At 37.4% G+C, this 20,967-nt stretch overlaps 3 protein-coding genes and 1 pseudogene across 3 annotated transcripts; 1 reads left to right on the forward strand and 3 right to left on the reverse strand.

The window, feature by feature from the left end:
* Positions 1–232: 232 nt before the first annotated feature.
* LOC112184002 (LRR receptor-like serine/threonine-protein kinase EFR) lies at positions 233–5,444 on the reverse strand. Its single transcript, XM_024322310.1, has 6 exons — positions 5,329–5,444; positions 5,147–5,200; positions 4,837–5,018; positions 3,321–3,608; positions 954–2,942; positions 233–849 (listed from the first exon to the last, which is right to left on the reverse strand). The coding sequence occupies exons 1-6, from the start codon at positions 5,442–5,444 to the stop codon at positions 458–460; spliced, it is 3,021 nt and encodes a 1,006-aa protein (XP_024178078.1). The 3' UTR covers positions 233–457.
* Positions 5,445–6,320: 876 nt separating this feature from the next.
* LOC112185768 lies at positions 6,321–16,304 on the forward strand (annotated as a pseudogene).
* A 782-nt stretch (positions 16,305–17,086) lies between these two features.
* On the reverse strand, positions 17,087–18,447 carry LOC121051209 (receptor kinase-like protein Xa21; the record flags this gene model as incomplete). Its single annotated transcript, XM_040513329.1, has 2 exons — positions 17,087–17,797; positions 17,898–18,447. Coding segments are annotated over 2 exons (942 nt in total), but the record flags the coding sequence as incomplete, so codon positions are not given.
* LOC121051210 (LRR receptor-like serine/threonine-protein kinase FLS2) lies at positions 18,311–19,263 on the reverse strand. The gene has a single exon (XM_040513330.1). The coding sequence runs from the start codon at positions 19,261–19,263 to the stop codon at positions 18,448–18,450; it is 816 nt and encodes a 271-aa protein (XP_040369264.1). The 3' UTR covers positions 18,311–18,447.
* Between the last annotated feature and the right edge of the window lie 1,704 nt (positions 19,264–20,967).

A 20,967-nucleotide genomic window follows, 5' to 3' on the forward strand; every position in this document is an offset into this window, starting at 1 on the left:
GATTATCAGACGAGGAGCTTAAACTAGCTAAACATTCTAGTGCTTCCTAAACAAGCTTAAATTCATATGTGAAACATCATGATCAAGAATACGCTGCATTACATGAATAGATTGCTGAGGTGACACAACAACGGAACATAAGAATGATTGGAGTACAGCATACTGACACCTCATATAAATCCTAGGCATACTCTACCATGATAAGTACATTAAAAACTTAAAGATAGAAGAATTTGAGAAAATAGTAATGCTTCGGTTTATTTAAGCAGCTAGCCTCAAAGCAGAAAAACACAGAAACTACAAAGTGGAAAGAGCTAGATGGAAGTTATTTTTGAATACAGAGTAGCAGAGTGAATTACCAACCAAACTTGAGTCAGAACCACATTGCCAAACAATTACATAATTACGTACGGAATCAAATGCCATGCCAAGATATATCGACACATTAGTTAAGGGGTTACGAAACAGGACGATGGTTCACCACCACACCTCTTGCAGCAGAGTCCTTTGAAAACTTGATCTTGATTGTTTTAAGCATGGCTACAGCCTCTTGCATGTTTATCCTCTCTTCCGGTGATTCTGCCGAACAAGCAACAGCTAATCTCATAATGGATGATAAGCAGTCCCTCTTGCTCACGAAGTCATGAGCCTCCTCGCTTCCAAGTAAACTAGCATCCACAACTTCAACTATCGCATCTGCAACTAGGAAATTTGCGACCCATTGATTTAGTCTCATTTCCCCAGCGAAGATCTCATCGGTTGGCTTCCTTCTTGTGAATGTTTCCATCACTACAATACCAAAACTATACACATCACCTCTTCTGGTCACTATTCCTTGCATTCCATACTCTGCATATATAAAATTTGATTTTAAAAAAATGAAAATAAAAATACACTCATAATTAAGGAACACATACATTATTGAAAGATAAGGTACTAACAGAGTACAACACCTGGAGCCATATACCCAATTGTGGCCAAGGTCATGGTTTGAGTCATAGAATCTCCTCCACCCAGAAGTCTCGCAATACCAAAATCAGCAACATGTGCAACCATATCATCATCTAGTAGGATGTTGCTTGGCTTCAAATCACAATGGACAATAGGTACTTCATAACCATGATGAAGGTACTCTAATGCCGATGCAACATCTATCATTATATCCAACCTTTGCATTATGTGGAAAGAAGAATTCTGAGAATAAAACCACTTCTCAAGGCTCCCATTAGGCATGTAATTCAATACAAGACCTTTGAAATCAATTTGACTGCAGCAACTGATGACTTTGACAAGATTTCGGTGACGAACATTACTTAGCACTTCACATTCAACCTCAAAACTTGTAAATGCCCCTTCTAACTCCAAATTGAAAGCCTTTATCGCAACCTCTATCCCATCTGACAATGTTCCTTTATATACTGAGCCAAAACCACCAGTACCAAGTAAGTTATTTTCATTGAATCCATCTGTCGCACATAGGAGCTCTTGGTATGAAACTCTTCTCCAGAGAACTTGAGGTGCCAAGATAGTGTGTGTTGCAGCTTTCACATTCTTTTTTCTGCGTAACATCAGCATCCAAAATATGGAGGTCGCTAGAAGCATTGCTGACAAGATCCCCGGAATAACATATTTCAAGATAGACATACTAGTTTTTCTCTTGCATGGTGGAACTTCAAATTGGGATGCACCACAGAGTCCACGGTTGGAAATAAATGATTCAACAGAGAAGTTTTTGAAAGGACCGCCACTTGGAATTTCTCCTTGGAGTTTGTTGAAAGACAAATTCAGATGCTTGAGATATGAGAGTGCTTCTAGAGACTTTGGAATCACTCCAGTGAAACTATTTCGAGATAAATCCAACAGTTCTAAGCTTAAGCAGGTAGCAAAGGAACTAGGAATAGGGCCTTCTAGATTGTTATGTGCTAAGGAGAGATTGACCAAACTCACTAAACTCCCAATGCTACTTGGTACGGTCCCAGATAATTGGTTGTATGATACATTTATGTATACAGCAACTTTCAAATTACCAACAGCATCTGATAGAGGTCCAATTAGAGAATTGGATGACAAGTCTAGTTGCAAGATATCTGTAAGTCCCCACAAGGTAGATGGTATTGTGGAATTCAACAAATTGGACTTCAAGTATAGATTTCCTAGAGATGCTGTTAGATTACCCAAGCAGGAAGGTACAGAACCAGAGAGTTGATTCCCACCCAAGTCCAATTCAAATAAGTCTTCTAGTTTACAAAGCTCATCTGGAATGTGTCCTTGCAATGTGTTATCATGCATATACAAACCTTGAAGATTATGCAGTCTTCCCATTGAGCTTGGAATTGGCCCGCTCAATTGATTGTGGCTGAGGGCTAAAAGTATCAAGCTACTCAAATTCCCAATATCACTGGGGATGTTACCTCTGAATCTGCAATTTCCTAAATAAAGATTTTGAAGTGATGCAGAGAAATTACTGAAGGAAATCGAAAGCTTCGCATTTAATGGATTGTCTTGGAAGGATAAATACCCCAAATTTCTAAGATTTGGCAGACAAGAAAAAATATTAAGTTCTGGAGTAGAGGTATCAATGGTCAAATTATTCTCGTACAATCTGAGCTCTTTAAGGTTTGTCAAGAGGCACAGAGTGGTTGGAATATATCCAGAAAAAGAGTTACCTCCCAGGTATAGAAACCGAAGCTCAGAAGCATTGGAGATGGATTTAGGGATTACTCCACTGAGGTGATTCGCTCCTGCATAAAACAGGTCTAGTTTTGGAAACGCAAGGCCTATGTCTGTTGGGAGACTACCTGAAAGCTGATTACCTCCCAGATCTAATACTGTTATTGTGGAGATATTGAAGATTGAGGATGGGATATGGCCATTTAGATTATTCTCACCGAGCCCCAATATCTCTAAATTTGGAAGATAACCAATCTCATATGGTATGGAACCTGCAACAGTTATGTCAATGCCAGGGCATTATTCCATATACTAGAAAAACCACGTGAGAAATTTTTTTTAATATTTTTTTTTTATTTCTTGCTTTTCTTTTTCTGAACATGGAAAGTGAGGAGAGAGATAAAATTGAGAGAGAAAAAATAGGGGGAGAAGAGAAAATAAATAGTTATAAAATTCAATTAGGAAATTAGTAACGTTGCTTTATAAATTTTGTCAAATGTAGAATGATTACTACAGTACACAAATGTAAAACGGTTACAAATGTGTCTAAATCATTATAGCTAGGGACAATATATATTTTGAATTGATTTGCTGAACCGGTTTATAAAAATATTAAGTGATTAAATATATGCAATTGATATTATGAATACCTGTCAAGCTGTTAGCCGCCAAGTTTAAAGTAAGAAGTTGTTTGCATTGCCATAACTTGGATGGAAGTGGACCATTAAACTGATTTTCATCCAAATACAACTCTTGAATATTCGAAAGATTTTGACAAATATTGTCAGGAAGTCTACCACTCAAGTTGTTTTCATGGAAAGCTACAATAGTCAAAGATGACATGTTGAAGATAGTCATAGGGATAGGCCCTTTTAAGGCATTGTTTTGAACAAACAATTCTTCCAGATGATTCAAAGTGCCAATCGCATTTGGAATTTCTGAAAAATCAACATACATTCCAACTGATATAAGAGATATGATATACTTCGTGCTATTCAACAAGAATAAACAAAATTTAAATATGGGACACGCAAGGTAACTAAATATCCATTTTAATCAACAAAATTGATGGAAGTCATATCTTCAAAATTATTGCTATCAAGGTAGATCTCCGTCAACATTGTTAGGTTCCCGATTTCTCTGGATATTCTACCTGTTAATAACTATTTATTAGATATCGATCTCCTTTTACCTTAACAAGCTAGGGTGTCAATCATATATAATTGAGAAAACTTCTAATCATTACCACACATTGGTTACTTGGGAACAAATCATGATATATAAGAACAAAATAAGATGATTATTAAAAATATGCAACTAACTTTACGAATACCTGTCAAATAGTTCGTGCTAATATCAATCGTTTTTATCTGGGTTAAGTGATGAATATTAATGGGTATGCTATATAATAAAAAAGAGTGGTTTACATTGCGACCATTTGGATGGAAGTGGATTGTCAAGCTAGTGGTAAGAAAAATCCAACTTTTGAATGTTCTGAAGATGTTGACATATATTGTCCAGAAGACTTCTAGTCAAGCTGTTTTCATGTAGACTCAAAATAATCAAAGGAGACATGTTGAAGACAGCTATAAGATTACTCCTTTTAATTAAGGCGTTGAAGTTCACTGACAACTTCTCCAGGTGATCTAAAGCGCCAATCTCATTTGGTATTTCTTAAGAACTAACAATCATATATTATAGTTGATCATCTCCATACAAGATGTTTGATTGAAGTTTCAAGTATTGGGCATATGCACAATTATTTTCTCTTTAGCTAATCCTAGAAAACCGATTTGTGACCTACCTACGAAATTGTTACAATAAAGGTATATCTCCTATAACATTGTTAGGTCTCCAATTGCTCTTGCTGTGCAATAATTATTACTTAAAAAAATATCGTATATTATACCTTAACATGCTAGCTAATTAAGGTGTTAATAGATTAGGGTTCCAAATAATTTGGTCATAGATAGTTTTAGTTCATACATGAGAGTTGGTTATAACTCGGATCAATTATTTGGAGAGCAGATAAGTTGAAGATTGTAGCTGTATGGAACCTGAAAATTGATTACTAAACAAACTGAATACTTGAAGTTTGAATAAGGAGCCAAACCATGATGGAATGACTCCCATGAACTTGTTGGTGACAGATAGTTTAGTTCATACCTGAGAGTTGGTTATAACTCAGATCAATTATTTGCAGAGCAGATAAGTTGAAGATTGTAGCTGGTATGGAACCTGAAAATTGATTACCAAACAAACTGAATACTTGAAGTTTGAATAAGGAGCCAAACCATGATGGAATGACTCCCATGAACTTGTTGGTGACAGATAGTTTTAGTTCATACCTGAGAGTTGGTTATCACTCAGATCAATTATTTACAGAGCAGATAAGTTGAAGATTGTAGCTGGTATGGAACCTGAAAATTGATTACCAAACAAACTGAATACTTGAAGTTTGAATAAGGACCCAAACCATGATGGAATGACTCCCATGAACTTGTTGGTGACAGATAGTTTTAGTTCATACCTGAGAGTTGGTTATAACTCAGATCAATTATTCGCAGAGTAGATAAGTTGAAGATTGTAGCTGGTATGGAACCTGAAAATTGATTACCAAACAAACTGAATACTTGAAGTTTGAATAAGGACCCAAACCATGACGGAATGACACTCACGAACTTGTTGTTTCCCAAGCTGATAAACTTCAACCGACGCAAGCAAGCCAATTCCTTAGGCAATATACCATGGAAACTGTTATTGCTGAAGTCCATATTAACAAGAAATGATAAGTTTCCTAACTCCGGAGGAATGGTGCCTGTGAGACCAAAGTAAGAGAGGTTCAAGTCTGCGACTCGATGATGGCGTTCACCACAAGTGACTCCAACCCAATTACAAACAGGGGTTGTGGTTGACCAGTTAGTGAAGACTATGTTTCTAGGGTCATTGGTGATACAGGCTTTGAAAGCAAGAAGAGCAGACCGGTCTGTGGTGATGTTAAGGTTGGTTTGTGCTACCGTAGTTAAGCAGCTAGCCGCCTCACAACAGATCAAGTATATCAGGAAGAACCAAGTAACTCTCTCCATTGTTTGAATAATGGATATGCAAAGTATGTGGAATTGTTCACTGAGGAGAGTTGCAAGAGGAACTAGCTAGAGATAGTTCAATATATATACTAATTCAGAGAGGTTATAGGTCTCCGCTTAATTTTCAATCACATATGCAAACTCACAGCACGTCCATAGACTTGACTAGTACATAGACAAATATGATTGACAAGGAAATATGTGGATCAAAATGTTAATGGATGGATTAATCAATCCATGAGAAGATTGACAAGGAAATGTGTGGATCAAATTGTTAAAGGATGGAATCATCAATCCAAGAGAAGGATCACAATAGCTAAACTTCATTTTTGGAGAGAGTGGTGGAAATGCGTGAAAGACAAGCTCAAAGACTTGAACAACAAATGGATCCATCAAAGTAGACTTGAGAGCTCTCCTTTGTCCATCAATTGCAGAGAAGACTCTCCATTTAGCCGTAAAACTCACGGCCTATTGAAATTTCATATGTCTAAATGGCGTAATGACACATGTATCTTCACCGTAAAACTCACGACCTATTGAAATTACACCATTTACCTAGATAACATGGAGATCCCGGAGGAAGAGTGGCTGCTCCAGTGGTGGCAAAAAGCAAGAACTAATGCAAATTGGAAAGTTGAAGATAAACCAACTGGAAAGAATAATTTGCTAACCAACTGGGAAAGCTTATGCCCCCATACGAATGAATCGTGAGAATTCTTTGTTTTCTATAATGTACGTTGAAGGTTAACTAGCAATTTTTTTTTGTGTGAATCGTCAATGTCAAGGTGTCACCTCTTCATGAAGAAACTAGTCCATCAAGATACTTCGTCTCCCCTATATTGGCCTCCAAAGCATCTTCGACATGGACAATACACTATGCCAAAAAACAAATCAGACGACAGTTTTTCACTGTCATCTTATAGCCCAATTTGCTGTTGTTAATACTCCTGCAGTCTGATGCAGGGTATCAGACGACAATGCGAAATTGTTGTCTGATTCTAATTTAGACAAGCGCCAGAATTAACATGCATGTTGTCTGAATACCAGAAAGGACAACATCAAAATGTATCACCTCCGTTGTGCAAGTTGTATTAAGTTGGCAGCGGTCTCAATAAAAGTAACTTTTGAAGCAAAGTTCGACAAGATGTTTTTCGTAAAAACTGTTGTCCCTTTGAATGTTCTACATCATCATTTTGAGATTTGTTGTTGTGTGAATTGGAGAAAAACAACAGAACTTTGGAGAAAGCATTGTTTATTTGTGTTTGATAGTATATAATTATCTCAAAATCTTGGACTTCCTGTCGTACTATTCTAACTCCAACAATGGTCTTTCCAATATTTTGTACTAGTTAATCAAGTTAGTCAATTGAATATGTCAAAATTCTGTTGGAGTTCTTTGTTTCATACAATAGTGGTTTGCCTATTCACTGTGGTCCTCTTCCACTTTAAACAACTTATCATCCTATTTTGTTGTTGTGTTATTCATAGTTGGGCAATTGTAAGCTTTTCAAATGTATTGTAGTTAGGACATTCAGACAACAGTTTTTTAATTTCATTTTATGACATCCCATTGTTGGAGAATTGTTAGAAAACAGTTTTTATTGGTAATGCAGTGGTCTGAGAGAGTGTGACATGACATACATTTTGTGCACTACATATCCATTGACTAACATCCAATTCACATCCATTGATTAAACAGAAAAGCCAATTCATCATCGGAGCACTACATATCCTTGATCAGCCTGCTTACACATATATAAAGGCCAAAAAGATATTGTACTTGTCTATCAATGCCACCTGCATTTGCCTAAACTAAGGCCAAAAACATCAAGGCCAGAAACATAGCCTATACTAATTGTCCAGGCTTGTACTTGTACTAGCCTATACTAATTGTCCAGAAACATATTAAACCTATACTAATTATAAGACCAATTTAATTAATATAATAGAAAAAGAAAATTTATTACATTTTTTTTAGGGTTAAATACTGCTTACTTCCTATACTTATAGGGTTTCATTGTTTCAGTCCTTGACCTTCAAATTTCACCTAAAAAGTCTCTGAACTCTCAATTTCCTCCAATTGGTCCCTGTCGTCAAGCATCAGTCAAAAACTCCGTTATCTTCCCCTAAAAAGTATATTATACCCTCATTTACTTAATATATATATATATATATATATATATATATATCTCTTCCTCTCTCTTTTTTTTTCTTTTTTCTTTTTACCTCTTCTTATTCTTCTTATTCCGGCTGTCTCGCCTCCTTCTGTTCATCTCCTCATCAAGATGGTTCCAATCCACAGACCTTCAAGAGGTGAAATGAAAAAAGAAATAAAAGAGAGAGAAAAAATAAATTAAAAAAAACAAAGTAAGTGAGGGCATAATAAACATTTTCGGCAACTTTAACAGAAAATTTTGACGGCAGAAACCAATTGGGAAGAAATTGAGAGTTCAGGGACTTTTTAGGTGAAATTAGAACATCAGGGACTGAAACGAATTCATCCTATAAGTATAAGGAGTAAACATTATTTAATCATTTTTTTCTTAAGCAGGAGAGGGATTGAGTTTTTGAACCTTTCGATGTATTTTATTACATGTAAGAATGGAACATGACAAAACTAAAAAGCAAAGACCCAACCCCTTTTGTATGTATTGTTTATTTTATCAACTTCAATCTATTCTATTTGGCATAGTAGATCTTATTGTTCTTAGTAATATTTTAGACAATTTTTTCATACACCTTTTATGATGAGGGGAATGTAATTTAGAGAATAGGAAGAACCAAGTAACTCTTTCCATTATTTGAATAATGGATATGCAAAGTGTGTGGACTTGTTCACTGAGGAGAATTACAAGAGAAACTGGCTGGCGATAGTTCAATATATATAAACACGCTACTAATTCACAGAGGTACGGTTACTTGTCTCCACTTACTTTTCGATCAACATATGCAAACTCACAACACGTCCAAAGACTTGACTAGTACACAGATAATTATGATTGACAAGAAAATGTGTGGGTCAAATTGTTAAAGGATGGAATCGTGAATCCAAGAGAAGGTTCATAGTAGCTAAACTTCATTTTTGTAGAGAGGGAAATGCTAGAAAGACAAGCTCAAAGACCTTACCAACAAATGGACCCATTAAAGTAGACGTGAAAGACAAGTTCAAAGACTTGACCAATAAATGGATCCATTAAAGTAGACGTGAAAGACAAGCTCAAAGGCTTGACCAACAAATGGACCCATTAAAGCAGACTTGAGTGCTCTCCTTTGTCGATCAGTCACAGAGAAGACTCTCCTTAGATGACCATGTTTTCAGGATTTTAGCTCTCCATTTAACAAAATAAAAAAAGGCACATTTTTGGTTAAAAGTACTACATTTTTTTTTCCTGGATTAAGAATTGGTCAACTATCACGAAATGCACTTCTTGATTCTTACAAATTTTTATAGAGTATGGCGATACATTTACTATCCTTCCGTTGCATATCTTTCTTATGTTAGATAAACGAGGAGTGTGCGAGTCTGATTAGAGATGCAGCAATTGAATGAAGAGATATTAGACTTGTTTTACTGTGCTTGAAATTATCTATGACAAATTCTAAAGTACGTCTACATGGATTCAAAACCTATCTATGATGTTGTATGCAACTCTGATTTTCATTTTAATGTATGACAAACAAAACTAAGTTGAATCTATAGTCTGGCTTTCTTATGGAAATTGAGATTGCAACCATTAGATCATCATGCTTAAGCTTTTATGGCAGGACCAAGAATGTTATCAAACTAGCACACAACATGGGCTTGAAGACATATAACTAGTAGGGTCCCTAACCAGTATGCAGTTCAGGCAAAATAAAAGACAGCAGCAACATCAAATTCCAGCATCCTCTAACTCTTCACTGTTCTAACAACAACAAGTAGCAATCAACAATGATCAACCATAGAAATTCCAAGATTTGCATATTCCTCAAGAATCTCGCACATAATATTCAGACATTTTGTTATATGTGTAGTGATTCCTCCCCATTGATGGGTTGCTGCAAGATTGCACGTAGATAATTAAAAGCTAATTAGAAGTGCATCATCTTATTTGAGGGAACATGAAACCTGGTCAATTTAAGCAAATGAAAGGAATTCATAGGTACAGGTCCAAGTTAAAACAATAAATCATGGCAACATTCTGTTAAGCCGTACTTTTAAAACCATTGCCAAAATCAAATTTAGGAGCAATGTGTTACCATTAGAACTGAGAATGTTGGTGATTTGGAAATAATATCATTGGGGAACCTTCTCTCTGTTTTTTTTTTTTGGATGAAGAAATTCATTAAGGGACAAGCCCAAAGAGCCCAAGAACAAGGCCCAAAGTACAAACTGATGAAACAAGGAGTTCAGTCTCTCCTCCTAGTTCGAACCTGACGGCGGGCAAGGGAGGCCATGAGTCTTCAGAACACGAAGCAAGGATGGTGGTGGCGTGTTTGCCCATCTGTGAAGACCCACCTTCCCTTTGAATGAGAGACAGTGTTCGCTTCTCGGGGGGGAACCTTCTCTCTTAGTAAAGGACATTTGAAGACCGGAGCTTTGAACTTCATGCCATTTGAAGATTTGAACTTCAGGAAGAGAGGGGGCATTCACATTTTTTCAACCTTTCAAGAGAGACAACTCTCAGGGGCCAAGCGATTGGCTATTGTGGACCCTGCCTCAGGAGATCAGCCGCTCTACAACGAGGACAAGACCGTCATTGTCACGGTACTCTCTTTCAGCTTTGCATTCTGAAACTTTGATTCGGATGAAGATTAGTTTTGTATTCTATTGGGCAAAAGATGAAATTTACAGTTTGCTTAGCTAGAATTGGGAGATGATGCCAAATGAGCTTAGCTATCGTTACCAAATTAATAGAATGGGATAACTGAATTAGCTTGAGTTTTTGAGCTGTGGGTTCTGAGCTCTGTAATGCTGTATAATTAGTTTGATTCATGTGCTAGTGGCAGCTGGTTTTAGATCGAGTTAGCAAGTATAAATTTGTAACTGTTGATTAACTTTGATGCTAATAAACTTCTCCTTCTGAGGCTTTTACTAAGCCGAGCAGAGTTCAGAGTTTAAAATAGGTTTTCGATATTGGTTTGGCTTATATACTTAACTTACTACCGTTGATCATTAGATATGTTGAAGCTTTAATTATCTCGCACATTTTTAAGCTGTTTTATATTTTCTTTGCAGGATCAATTTGGTTTGCTTCAGAAATGAAATGTATAAGTGATAATTGTGAAAGATTCATATCTTTTCCTCCTGGGCATTTATACTCTAGCAAACAAGGTAAGTTGAGCTGAGCTCCAGTTACTAACAACGATTTGGGTTCATGAATCAACTAACAGCCTTTTAGTCAGTAAAAGTTTTAATATAAATCTTCTAATATCAGCATACTTCTTATTATGATGTTTTTGCCCATTTGATAGCGATACAGAAGCAGAGGAACAAATGCTTCTATTATTTCACTTGAAGAAACAAAAACATTTTAGCAAACTTTGTTATACATTTTATACTCGGGGGTTTGGACATGCTTTATAAGGAAATATATATTTTTGTTTGATATCACTAGAAAGACTTTGTATCTGTAAGTGTAAATCAGAAAACTCTTGAGTCTGAGTCAGAAGTTTCTTTCTTTTTGTATATTCATTTGGCTAACTAATAACTTTCAAGATGCCTCTTCTTAGTTCACCGTAGCTGAATTTATAAAATTTCAACTTTGTCTGCCTTAAGTACATATTTATTTACAATTTTATGTGTGCAGGAGGGCTGAGAAGGTGGTACAATCCACAATGGTTGTTGGAGAAGATACCATCGACTCCTTATGATCCCATTGTTTTACGTGAGGCTTTTGAGAAGGTATGCATTGATGTGTACCACTTACAATCCTACTTCTCTTCTTTTTGTGTTTTGTATATGTTCCCACTCTTTATCAATTAGTTGCAGCCATCACGTAAGAAATTAAACTCCATTCTTGCAATTTTGTTTTGAGAACTGTGTTGCTGAGACTACTTTGTAGATCATTCCTTTTGTTTACCAAAACCCTTGTTGTTATATCTGGTTCTTTGTGTGGATCCTGGCATTGAAAGGAAATCATAGAAAGGATAGGTTGATGCCACTTTTTTCTCTGCTAATATTAGTGTTGGGACTTGGGAGTTATTTGGTTGGTGTGGAACTCTGCTAGTTGGGTGAGACTTTATGAACTTACTCAGACTACTATGTAGATCATTCCTTTTGTTTACCAAAACCTTGTTGTTATATTTGGTTCTTTGTGTGGATCCTGGTATTGAAAGGAAATCTTAAAAAGGAAAGGTTGAGTGATGCCAGTTTTTTCTCTGCCGATATTAGTGTTGGGAGTTATTTACTTGGTGTTCAGCTCTGCTAGTTGGGTCTGACTTGAGGAACTTCCTTGATTGGAACTTTGTTGAGGAGCACTTGAGATTGGTTTTTGTTTTGTTTTGTCATTTTTCGTTTTTTTGGTTGTATATGGGTGAGATCGGGGTTTGATATACTCTATAGTCCCACTTCTACGGTTAGCGAAAGATATCTTTGCGACTTAAACATGTGTATATGCTCAGTACAGAGTCTGTAGAACGGGCAATCTTACATCTGCATTTGGAGGCTAATTATCTCATTAACTTTAATTTGGTAAATATGCATAGTTACTAGATAATAGCAGAACCCATGGAAGAGTTGGTGAATTGGCTTAAAATTGAAATGAATATGTTATTTCAAAGAAAGGTCATTTTGACTTCTCTTGAGAAACGGCTTCTGATATATATTAGTAATTAGATTGGAAGATACATCCCACTTTTATCTTTTTCCCTCATTCATATTTTATGTCTGTTATAAGTTATAACTATTGAAAATTTGCATAATGTACATCCTTTCTTTCTGCCCACTTTATATCATAATATTAGCATAGCAGTTTAACTATTGCTTTATAGTAATGATGTCTAATGCAAAAGATATAGATATCAACTTAGCTTTTTTGATCGAACCTATGAATGATCATCAGATACGTGATTTGTTAAGAGAGATTTAAATTTGCCTCCGTGCCTCATTCCACTGTCGCTATTAGCTTCATACATTTCCTTACATTTTTTCGTCTTCCTAATCTTGTAGGCTGTGTTAAAGAGACTTATGACAGATGTACCATTCGGTGTTCTTTTGTCTGGAGGGTTGGACTCATCACTCGTTGCTGCTGTGGCTTGTCGTTATTTTACCAAATCAGAAGCTGCACGTCAGTGGGGGTCACAGTTACATACCTTTTGCGTTGGATTGGAGGTAACTATACTTATCATTTTCGACAACCAAATCTGACGCTTTATCAAATGTAGTGCTCTTTTATATTACCATAATGGTGTCTTCTCAGTCCTCTTCTCTTCCCCTCTATATTTTTTCCCCAAAAGTGCTTAGAAAATGCTACCTACATCATTTTTTCATTTTATAAACAAGAAATGTCTGTTCATAAACTTGGTAGACAACCTAAATCCATTTTAACCATGGCTGGATTCTTGTTGTTTAGGCCTAATTGCATAGAAGTGTGACAAAAAGTTGTTAATTTGGTATGTTTAAAGGTCAAGGGAAAGGTTCTTGGTGTCAGTGCTCAATAGCCTTTCCAATGCAAACTTTGGAACCAGAAAGGTTTAGATGTACTTTCTTGTAGTCAATTTTTAACCAAGTTATTTTCTTTCTGATACTTTTAAATGCCTTGCATTTTCAATCTTCAGGGTTCTCCAGATTTGAAAGCAGCAAGAGAAGTTGCAGATTATCTTGGAACTCATCATCACGAGTTTCACTTTACTGTTCAGGTAATATATAAGGCTCAAGGGTGGAAATTAGGTTTTCTTATATATGCAGTTTTAATTTTACCTTACTAAATATCTAGGGATTGCTTGAAGTAGGATTCAGACTATTCATATTGATTGGTGATTGGAAATACAAATTGTGTTCACCCTGATTTTCTGGCTCCCACTCATTCTACTTCTTCTTTGAAGTCTTCTCTCTCTTTTCCAATTATCTCATTGTCTTGCTTTTCATCAATTTTTTTTTCTACATCAGTAATCCCAGACAAAGGCCTGGATGTATATTAATTCCAAGAAATTATTTGTTTCTTTGCTTTGATATCTCATGAAGGCATAGAGGCGCTTGAAGAAGTTATCTACCATATCGAGACATATGATGTGACCACTATCATAGCCAGCATTCCAATGTTTCTTATGTCTCGTAAAATTAAATCTCTGGGAGTAAAAATGGTTCTTTCTGGAGAAGGTTCAGATGAAATCTTTGGTGGCTACTTGTATTTCCACAAGCCACCAAACAAGGAGGAGTTTCACCAAGAAACATACCAGAAGGTATATTATACACACTATCTCTGGATTGTTCTCTGCTTTTCTTGTTTTTGTGGTATATGTTTATGCACTTGCAGTGTCACTGGATTATATTTTACTGCCATCGATGGCTATTATGACTTATTTTTATTACTGAAACTATTCAACAGATCAAAGCTCTTCATCTGTACAACTGTCTGAGGGCCACCAAATCGACTTCAGCTTGGGGTGTTGAGGCTCATGTACCATTTCTCGACAAAGAATTCATCAAGACTGCTATGAACACTGATCCAGAATGGAAAATGGTAGCAATCATTAAGCTTTCTTTTTTCCTCCAATTTTATGTATTGTAGTGATTTGAAGCCTACTGACATTTGGCTTAGTGGTTGCCCATTATAAGACTGTTGGGATAAGAATATCTTATTACGACTGTATGGAATGATCTACTACATGTGGACATTTTTTCCTATTATTAAAAGATATAGACATCCAACTATTTTCTCCCCATTCCCTCACAAAAGTTATTTTTCTTATCCATCATGACATTTTCATGTGTGTTATGAATTCTGTCATTTATGAATCCATTTTATGCTGAGTTGTAGGTGTCAGACATATCCTGATATGTCTAATCTAATGGATGGTCTATGGTATACCTAGTCTTATTAGATTATATCTTCATTGCTGTAATGGCATTATTGGGATTGCCTTGTTTTCGTGCCAAATTTAATAACAAGCGAAGGTTATTATCAAATTCATACATCTGAATACTTGCATTTGTAAGTGCAGATCAGGCCTGATCTTGGGAGGATTGATAAGTGGGTCTTACGCAAAGCATTTGATGATGATCAGAAACCATATTTACCAAAGGTTGCTACTTTTTACTTTTGCCCAACCATTTCGTTTTGCATATTCTTTTATTTTTTCTTGGAAGATTTTCACCTTCTTGGATACTTTTGCAAATATATTCATCCAATTAATATATTTTCAACATTTCCACTTTTTCTTTTTGGGTTATAGCACTTCTTGTACAGGCAGAAGGAGCAGTTTAGTGATGGTGTCGGTTACAGCTGGATTGACAGCTTGAAAGATCACGCCAACAAACAAGTATGCTGCAATTTTGGCTTGCATTTACATTTTGGATAGAAATGCTCTCTTTCCAATTAGTCTCATATCTAATGCTGCCATGCTCCCAACCAGGACCTGTGGTTAAATCGATTTTAGTTGAACACTGTGGTCCAGATTAAGAATTTAGCAACATAACATCTCAAAATTAGCACGATAAATTTACCCAATTTATGACATTATTTCATATTCACCATTTTAAGTGAGAGGTGCACTTTTTAAACAACTCAACTAAGCAGACACTAGAGATGCTTGCTACTTCCTTAACTGCGTAGAATTAATAATTTTTCATTTTTGTTTCTGACTGGACCGGTAACAGATTCAATGCTGATGAATGCAAGCTTTGTCTACCCTGAAAACACTCCGACCACAAAAGAAGGATACTATAGAACTATCTTTGAGAATTTTTTTTTCCAAAGGTGAGCCACCTTTCCTTCCATCTCTTACAATGTCAGTTGACTGAATTGCATCATTGTTTGTTTACCTGAGTATGTTCAATTTGCTATTTATGGACAGAATGCTGCGAGATCGACAGTTCCCGGTGGTCCAAGTGTGGCATGCAGCACAGCAAAAGCTGTGGAGTGGGATGCGGAATGGTCCAAGAACCCTGATCCATCTGGTCGTGCTGCACTTGGTATACATGCAGCTGCGTATGAGGAATCCAAAGATGTGAAGACTGGAAGTCTTGTGAGTGACTCTCCACAGAAACTTGTAAAAGGGGTTGCAGAGAAAGTGGCCGCAGTAGTTTGAATGGGATGAAAAAGGTACTGAATGTTACTAATGCTTTTCTTCTGTTGAAATTACGTTGACTATGTTCTTTTGGATTAATGAAACAATGTCAGATGAGATTGATATTTATTCTGATTATGTGGCAGATGAGACCAGAAGGGCTTGTAGGGAATCCGTCACTACTGTTAGTAGTTTATAAACTAGGAAGGCCTTGCTATTGTCTCTTAGATGAGACCAGACTAGTTGATGCTTATATTTCAATCTGTAATTTTCTTTGACCACGGCAGGATTATGTTATTGGTTCGACAAGTATGCAATTTAGATAGGTTTCTACGTTTATTTTGTTTCTTCAATTAATCCTTCATCTATGGAATGCAGTTCTGATTTTCCATTTTTTTTCTTAGATTACCATTCTCCATGTGGGATAATAGAAATTCAATGGTAAAACTTAAGCAGAATCCTGATTCAGTTTCTTTGTTGTCTTACTGGAGTACATGTTATTATGGAGGGAGGGAGGGAGGGAACAAAGTTTTTTGAGAAATGGACGTCAATTTTATTGAATATCAATTACAATGAGAAACAGAAGCAAAGAGTACAAATGGAGGGAGGGAGAGAACAAAGTTTTTTGAGAAATAGACGTCAATTTTATTGAATATCAATTACAATGAGAAACAGAAGAAAAGAGTACAAATTGGTAAATAATCCTTTGGAAACTCCAGGAACTTAATTACAATTTCTATTTCAAATATACTGTACATTGTCATTCCCCTGATACACAACTGAATTCTAAAACAAAACAGAACATTTGGCAGAGGATATGAGCAGCATACTCAAGAATTTCATGCATTATATTCACGGAGTCAACAATTTCATTAATTTATTATGATTCCCTCTCGATCATTAATGGTTTCTGGAATCTACTGTCCTTGTTCTGCAATCTTCCCACCATCGAGAAAGTTGCAATTTTGGTTTTCCATTACTGAAATTATCAGACGAGGAGCTCAAACTAGCTAAACATTCTAGTGCTTCCTAAACAAGCTTAAATTCATATATGAAACATCATGATCAAGAATACTCTGCATTAGATGAATAGATTGCTGAGGTGACACAACAACGGAATATAAGAATGATTGGAGTACAACATACTGACACATCATATAAATCCTAGGCATACTCTACCATGATAAGTACATTAAGAACTTAAAGATAGAAGAATTTGAGAAAATAGTAGTGCTTCGGTTTATTTAAGCAGCTTGCCTCAAAGCAGAAAAACACAGAAACTACAAAGTGGAAAGAGCTAGATGGAAGTTATTTTTGAATACAGAGTAGTAGAATGAATTACTAACCAAACTTGAGTCAGAACCACATAGCCAAAAAATTACATAATTACGTACTGAATCAAATGCCATGCCAAGATATATCGACACAATAATTAAGGGGTTACGAAACAGGACGACGCTTCAACACCGCACCTCCAGCTGCAGCGTCCTTTGAAAACTTGATCTTGATTGTTTTAAGTGTGGCTACAGCCTCTTGCATGTTTATCCTCTCTTCCGGTGATTCTGCAGAACAAGCAACAACTAATCTCATAATGGATGATAAGCAGTCCCTCTTGCTCAAGAAGTCATGAGCCTCCTCGCTTCCAAGTAAACTAGCATCCACAACTTCAACTATCGCATCTGCAACTAGGAAATTTGCAACCCATTGATTCAGTCTCATTTCCCCAGTGAAGATCTCATCAGTTGGCTTCCTTCTTGTGGATGTTTCCATCACTATAATACCAAAACTATACACATCACCTCTTCTGGTCACTATTCCTTGCATTCCATACTCTGCATATATAAAATTTGATTTAAAAATAAAATAAAAATACACTCATAATTAAGGAACACATACATTATTGAAAGATAAAGTACTAACAGAGTACAATACCTGGAGCCATATACCCAATTGTGGCCAAGGTCATGGTTTGAGTCATAGAATCTCCTCCACCCAAAAGTGTTGCAATACCAAAATCAGCAACATGTGCAACCATATCATCATCTAGTAGGATGTTTCTTGGCTTCAAATCACAATGGACAATAGGTACTTCATAACCATGATGAAGGTACTCCAATGCCGATGCAACATCTATCATTATATCCAACCTCTGCATTATGTTCAAAGAAGAATTCTGAGAATACAACCACTTCTCAAGGCTCCCATTAGGCATGTAATTCAATATAAGACCTTTGAAATCCAATTGACTGCAACCACTGATGACTTTGACAAGATTTCGGTGACGAACATTACTTAGCATTTCACATTCAACCTCAAAACTTGAAAATGCGTCTTCCAACTCCAAATTGAAAACCTTTATCGCAACGTCCATCCCATCTGACAATGTTCCTTTATATACTGAGCCAAAACCCCCAGTACCAAGTAAGTTGCTTTCATTGAATCCATCTGTCGCACTTAGGAGCTCTTGGTGTGAAACTCTTCTTCAGAAATCTTGAGGCGTGAAGATAGAATTTGCGGCTGCTTTCACATTCTTTTTTCTACGCAACATCAACAACCAAATCATGGAGGTCGCTAGAAGCATTGCTGACAAGATCCCCGGAATAACATACTTCAAGATAGCTATGCTAGTTTTTCTTTTGCATGGTGGAACTTGGAAATGGGATGCACCACGAAGTCCACGGTTTGAAACAAATGATTCAGCAGAGAAGTTTTTGAATGGACCGCCGGTTGGAATTTCTCCTTGGAGTATGTTGAAAGATAGATTCAGATACTTGAGATATGAGAGTGCTTCAAGAGACTTTGGAATCACTCCAGAGAGATTGTTCTGAGATAAATCCAACAGTACTAAGCTTAAACAGGTAACAAAGGAACTAGGAATAGGGCCTTCTAGATTGTTATGTGCTAAGGAGAGATTGACCAAACTCACTAAACTCCCAATGCTACTTGGTACGCTCCCAGATAATTGGTTGTATGATACATCTATGTCTGTAGCAACTTTCAAATTACCAACAGCACCTGATAGAGGTCCAATTAGAGAATTGGATGACAAGTCTAGTTGCAAGATATCTGAAAGTCCCCACAAGGTAGATGGTATTGTGGAATTCAACAAATTGGACCGTAAAGATAGAAGTTTAAATGCTGTCAGATTACCCAAGCAAGAAGGTACAGAACCAGAGAGTTGATTCCTACCCAAGTCCAAATCAAATAAGTTTTCTAGTTGACAAAGCTCATCTGGAATGTATCCTTGCAATGTGTTATCAAACATACCCAAACGTTGAAGATTATGTAGTCTTCCCATTGAGCATGGAATTGGCCCGCTCAATTGATTGTCTCCCAGGCTTACAATTATCAAGGTACTCATCAAATTCCCAATATCACTGGGGATGTTACCTCTCAAGCTGCAATTTCGTAAATGAAGATATTGAAGTGATGCAGAGAAATTACTGAAGGAAAGTGGTGGGTTCTATAATTAGCAGAAAGGGAAATAAAGGAATTAAACTTGATTCATTGCATAGATGGCTCGACTGAGCAGTAGCATACATATGTAGGGGTGTCCAATACAACAGAAAGAGGACACGTGGCACAGGACCGCCACTACTAGCAAGAGAACAAGATGCAGCTAATGCATACAAGGAGCAAGGGGCAATCTCCAGAATTGCAGATGCAAGTTGTGTGACCTGGTACTGTTGTACTAAGATGCAGGTGTTGTCTGATGCCTAATATGGTAGTGGGCTTTAGTGCTTAATTGGGTTAGGTATGGGCTTGATCCCAACAAGTCCTCCCCACCTGAGAACGAGCTTGCCCTCAAGCTTGGAAGTGAGGAAATTTGCGAACAATCGAGTGGGCCTCCTCCCACGTAGCATCCTCAAGAGGCAGACCTGTCCAAGCGACGAGCCACTTAGTGATGGTCCTTTTGTTCTTAGTGCAGATGGCCATATCCAACACCCTCTCTGGAGTCCACTCGATGATGCCATTGTCGTCAAACTGAGGTAGAGTGGTGGCCACAGGCGCGTTATCCCCAATCCTGCGTTTAAGAAGAGAGACATGAAAGATCGGGTGCAGTTTGCACTTGGCAGGGAGATGGAGCTTGTAGGCAACGCGGCCAATCTTTGCAGCGATCTGGAACGGGCCATAGAAGCGTGGAGCGAGCTTCTGAGATGGGCGGCGCACCAGGGACTTCTGGCGATAAGGGTGGAGTTTGAGGAATACCCAATCTCCCTCTTCAAATTCACGCTCGGTTCGGTGTTGATCAGAGTGTTGCTTCATCCGATTTTGTGCCATATGCAGGTGATCTTTGAGTGTACGAAGCAAGGAATCACGATCTTGCAAGGCCACGTTCACCGCGTTGTTAGAGGTGGTGCCGGGTAGGTACTGTGTGATCGACGGTGGTGGGTAACCGTAAACAGCCTGGAATGGGGTCATCCTTATGGCCGAGTGGAAGGTTGAATTGTACCACCATTCAGCCCAATGAAGGAGATGTGACCAATTGTACGGTTTGTCCAGGATGAAACAGCGGAGGTAGTGCTCGAGGGTGCGATTGAGGACTTCCGATTGCCCATCGGATTGTGGGTGATAGGCGGAACTCCGACAAAGTTTCGTGCCCTGCAATTTGAAGAAGTGTTCCCAGAAGTGAGAGATGAAAATCCGATCACGATCACTCACAATTGATTTGGGCATGCCATGAAGTCTAAAAATCTCCCTCGTGAATATTTCTGCGATCTGAATTGCGGAGTAAGGATGGGTCACAGGGATGAAATGGCCGTATTTGGACAGACGATCAACCACCACTAGAATTGATGTTTTGCCATCTGAGGGGGGAAGACCATCAATGAAGTCCATGGCGATATCCATCCATATGTTTTCCGGCACCGGAAGGGGTTGCAGTAAGCCGGGTGGGTGAATGGATTCATAAGTGTTGCGTTGACATTGATCACAGGAGGCGACATATCGCTTGACATCACGGCGCATCCCCGGCCAGGCAAAATTTCGAGATAACCGTTTG

The sequence above is a fragment of the Rosa chinensis genome, chromosome 2 (genome assembly GCF_002994745.2).
Source record: "Rosa chinensis cultivar Old Blush chromosome 2, RchiOBHm-V2, whole genome shotgun sequence".
In the NCBI taxonomy this organism is placed as follows: domain Eukaryota; kingdom Viridiplantae; phylum Streptophyta; class Magnoliopsida; order Rosales; family Rosaceae; genus Rosa; species Rosa chinensis.

Excerpts from the sequence above, each read along its gene's own strand:
- LOC112184002 (XM_024322310.1), bottom strand. The coding sequence starts at position 5,444 with ATGGACTTCAGCAATAACAGTTTCCATGGTATATTGCCTAAGGAATTG. Across the intron at positions 5,019-5,146 it reads ATGGGAGTCATTCCATCATG|GTATGAACTAAAACTATCTG; the intron begins GTTTGGGTCCTT and ends ACCAACTCTCAG. Across the intron at positions 2,943-3,320 it reads GGCGGCTAACAGCTTGACAG|GTTCCATACCATATGAGATT; the intron begins GTATTCATAATA and ends TAACTGTTGCAG.
- LOC121051210 (XM_040513330.1), bottom strand. The coding sequence starts at position 19,263 with ATGGGAAGACTACATAATCTTCAACGTTTGGGTATGTTTGATAACACA.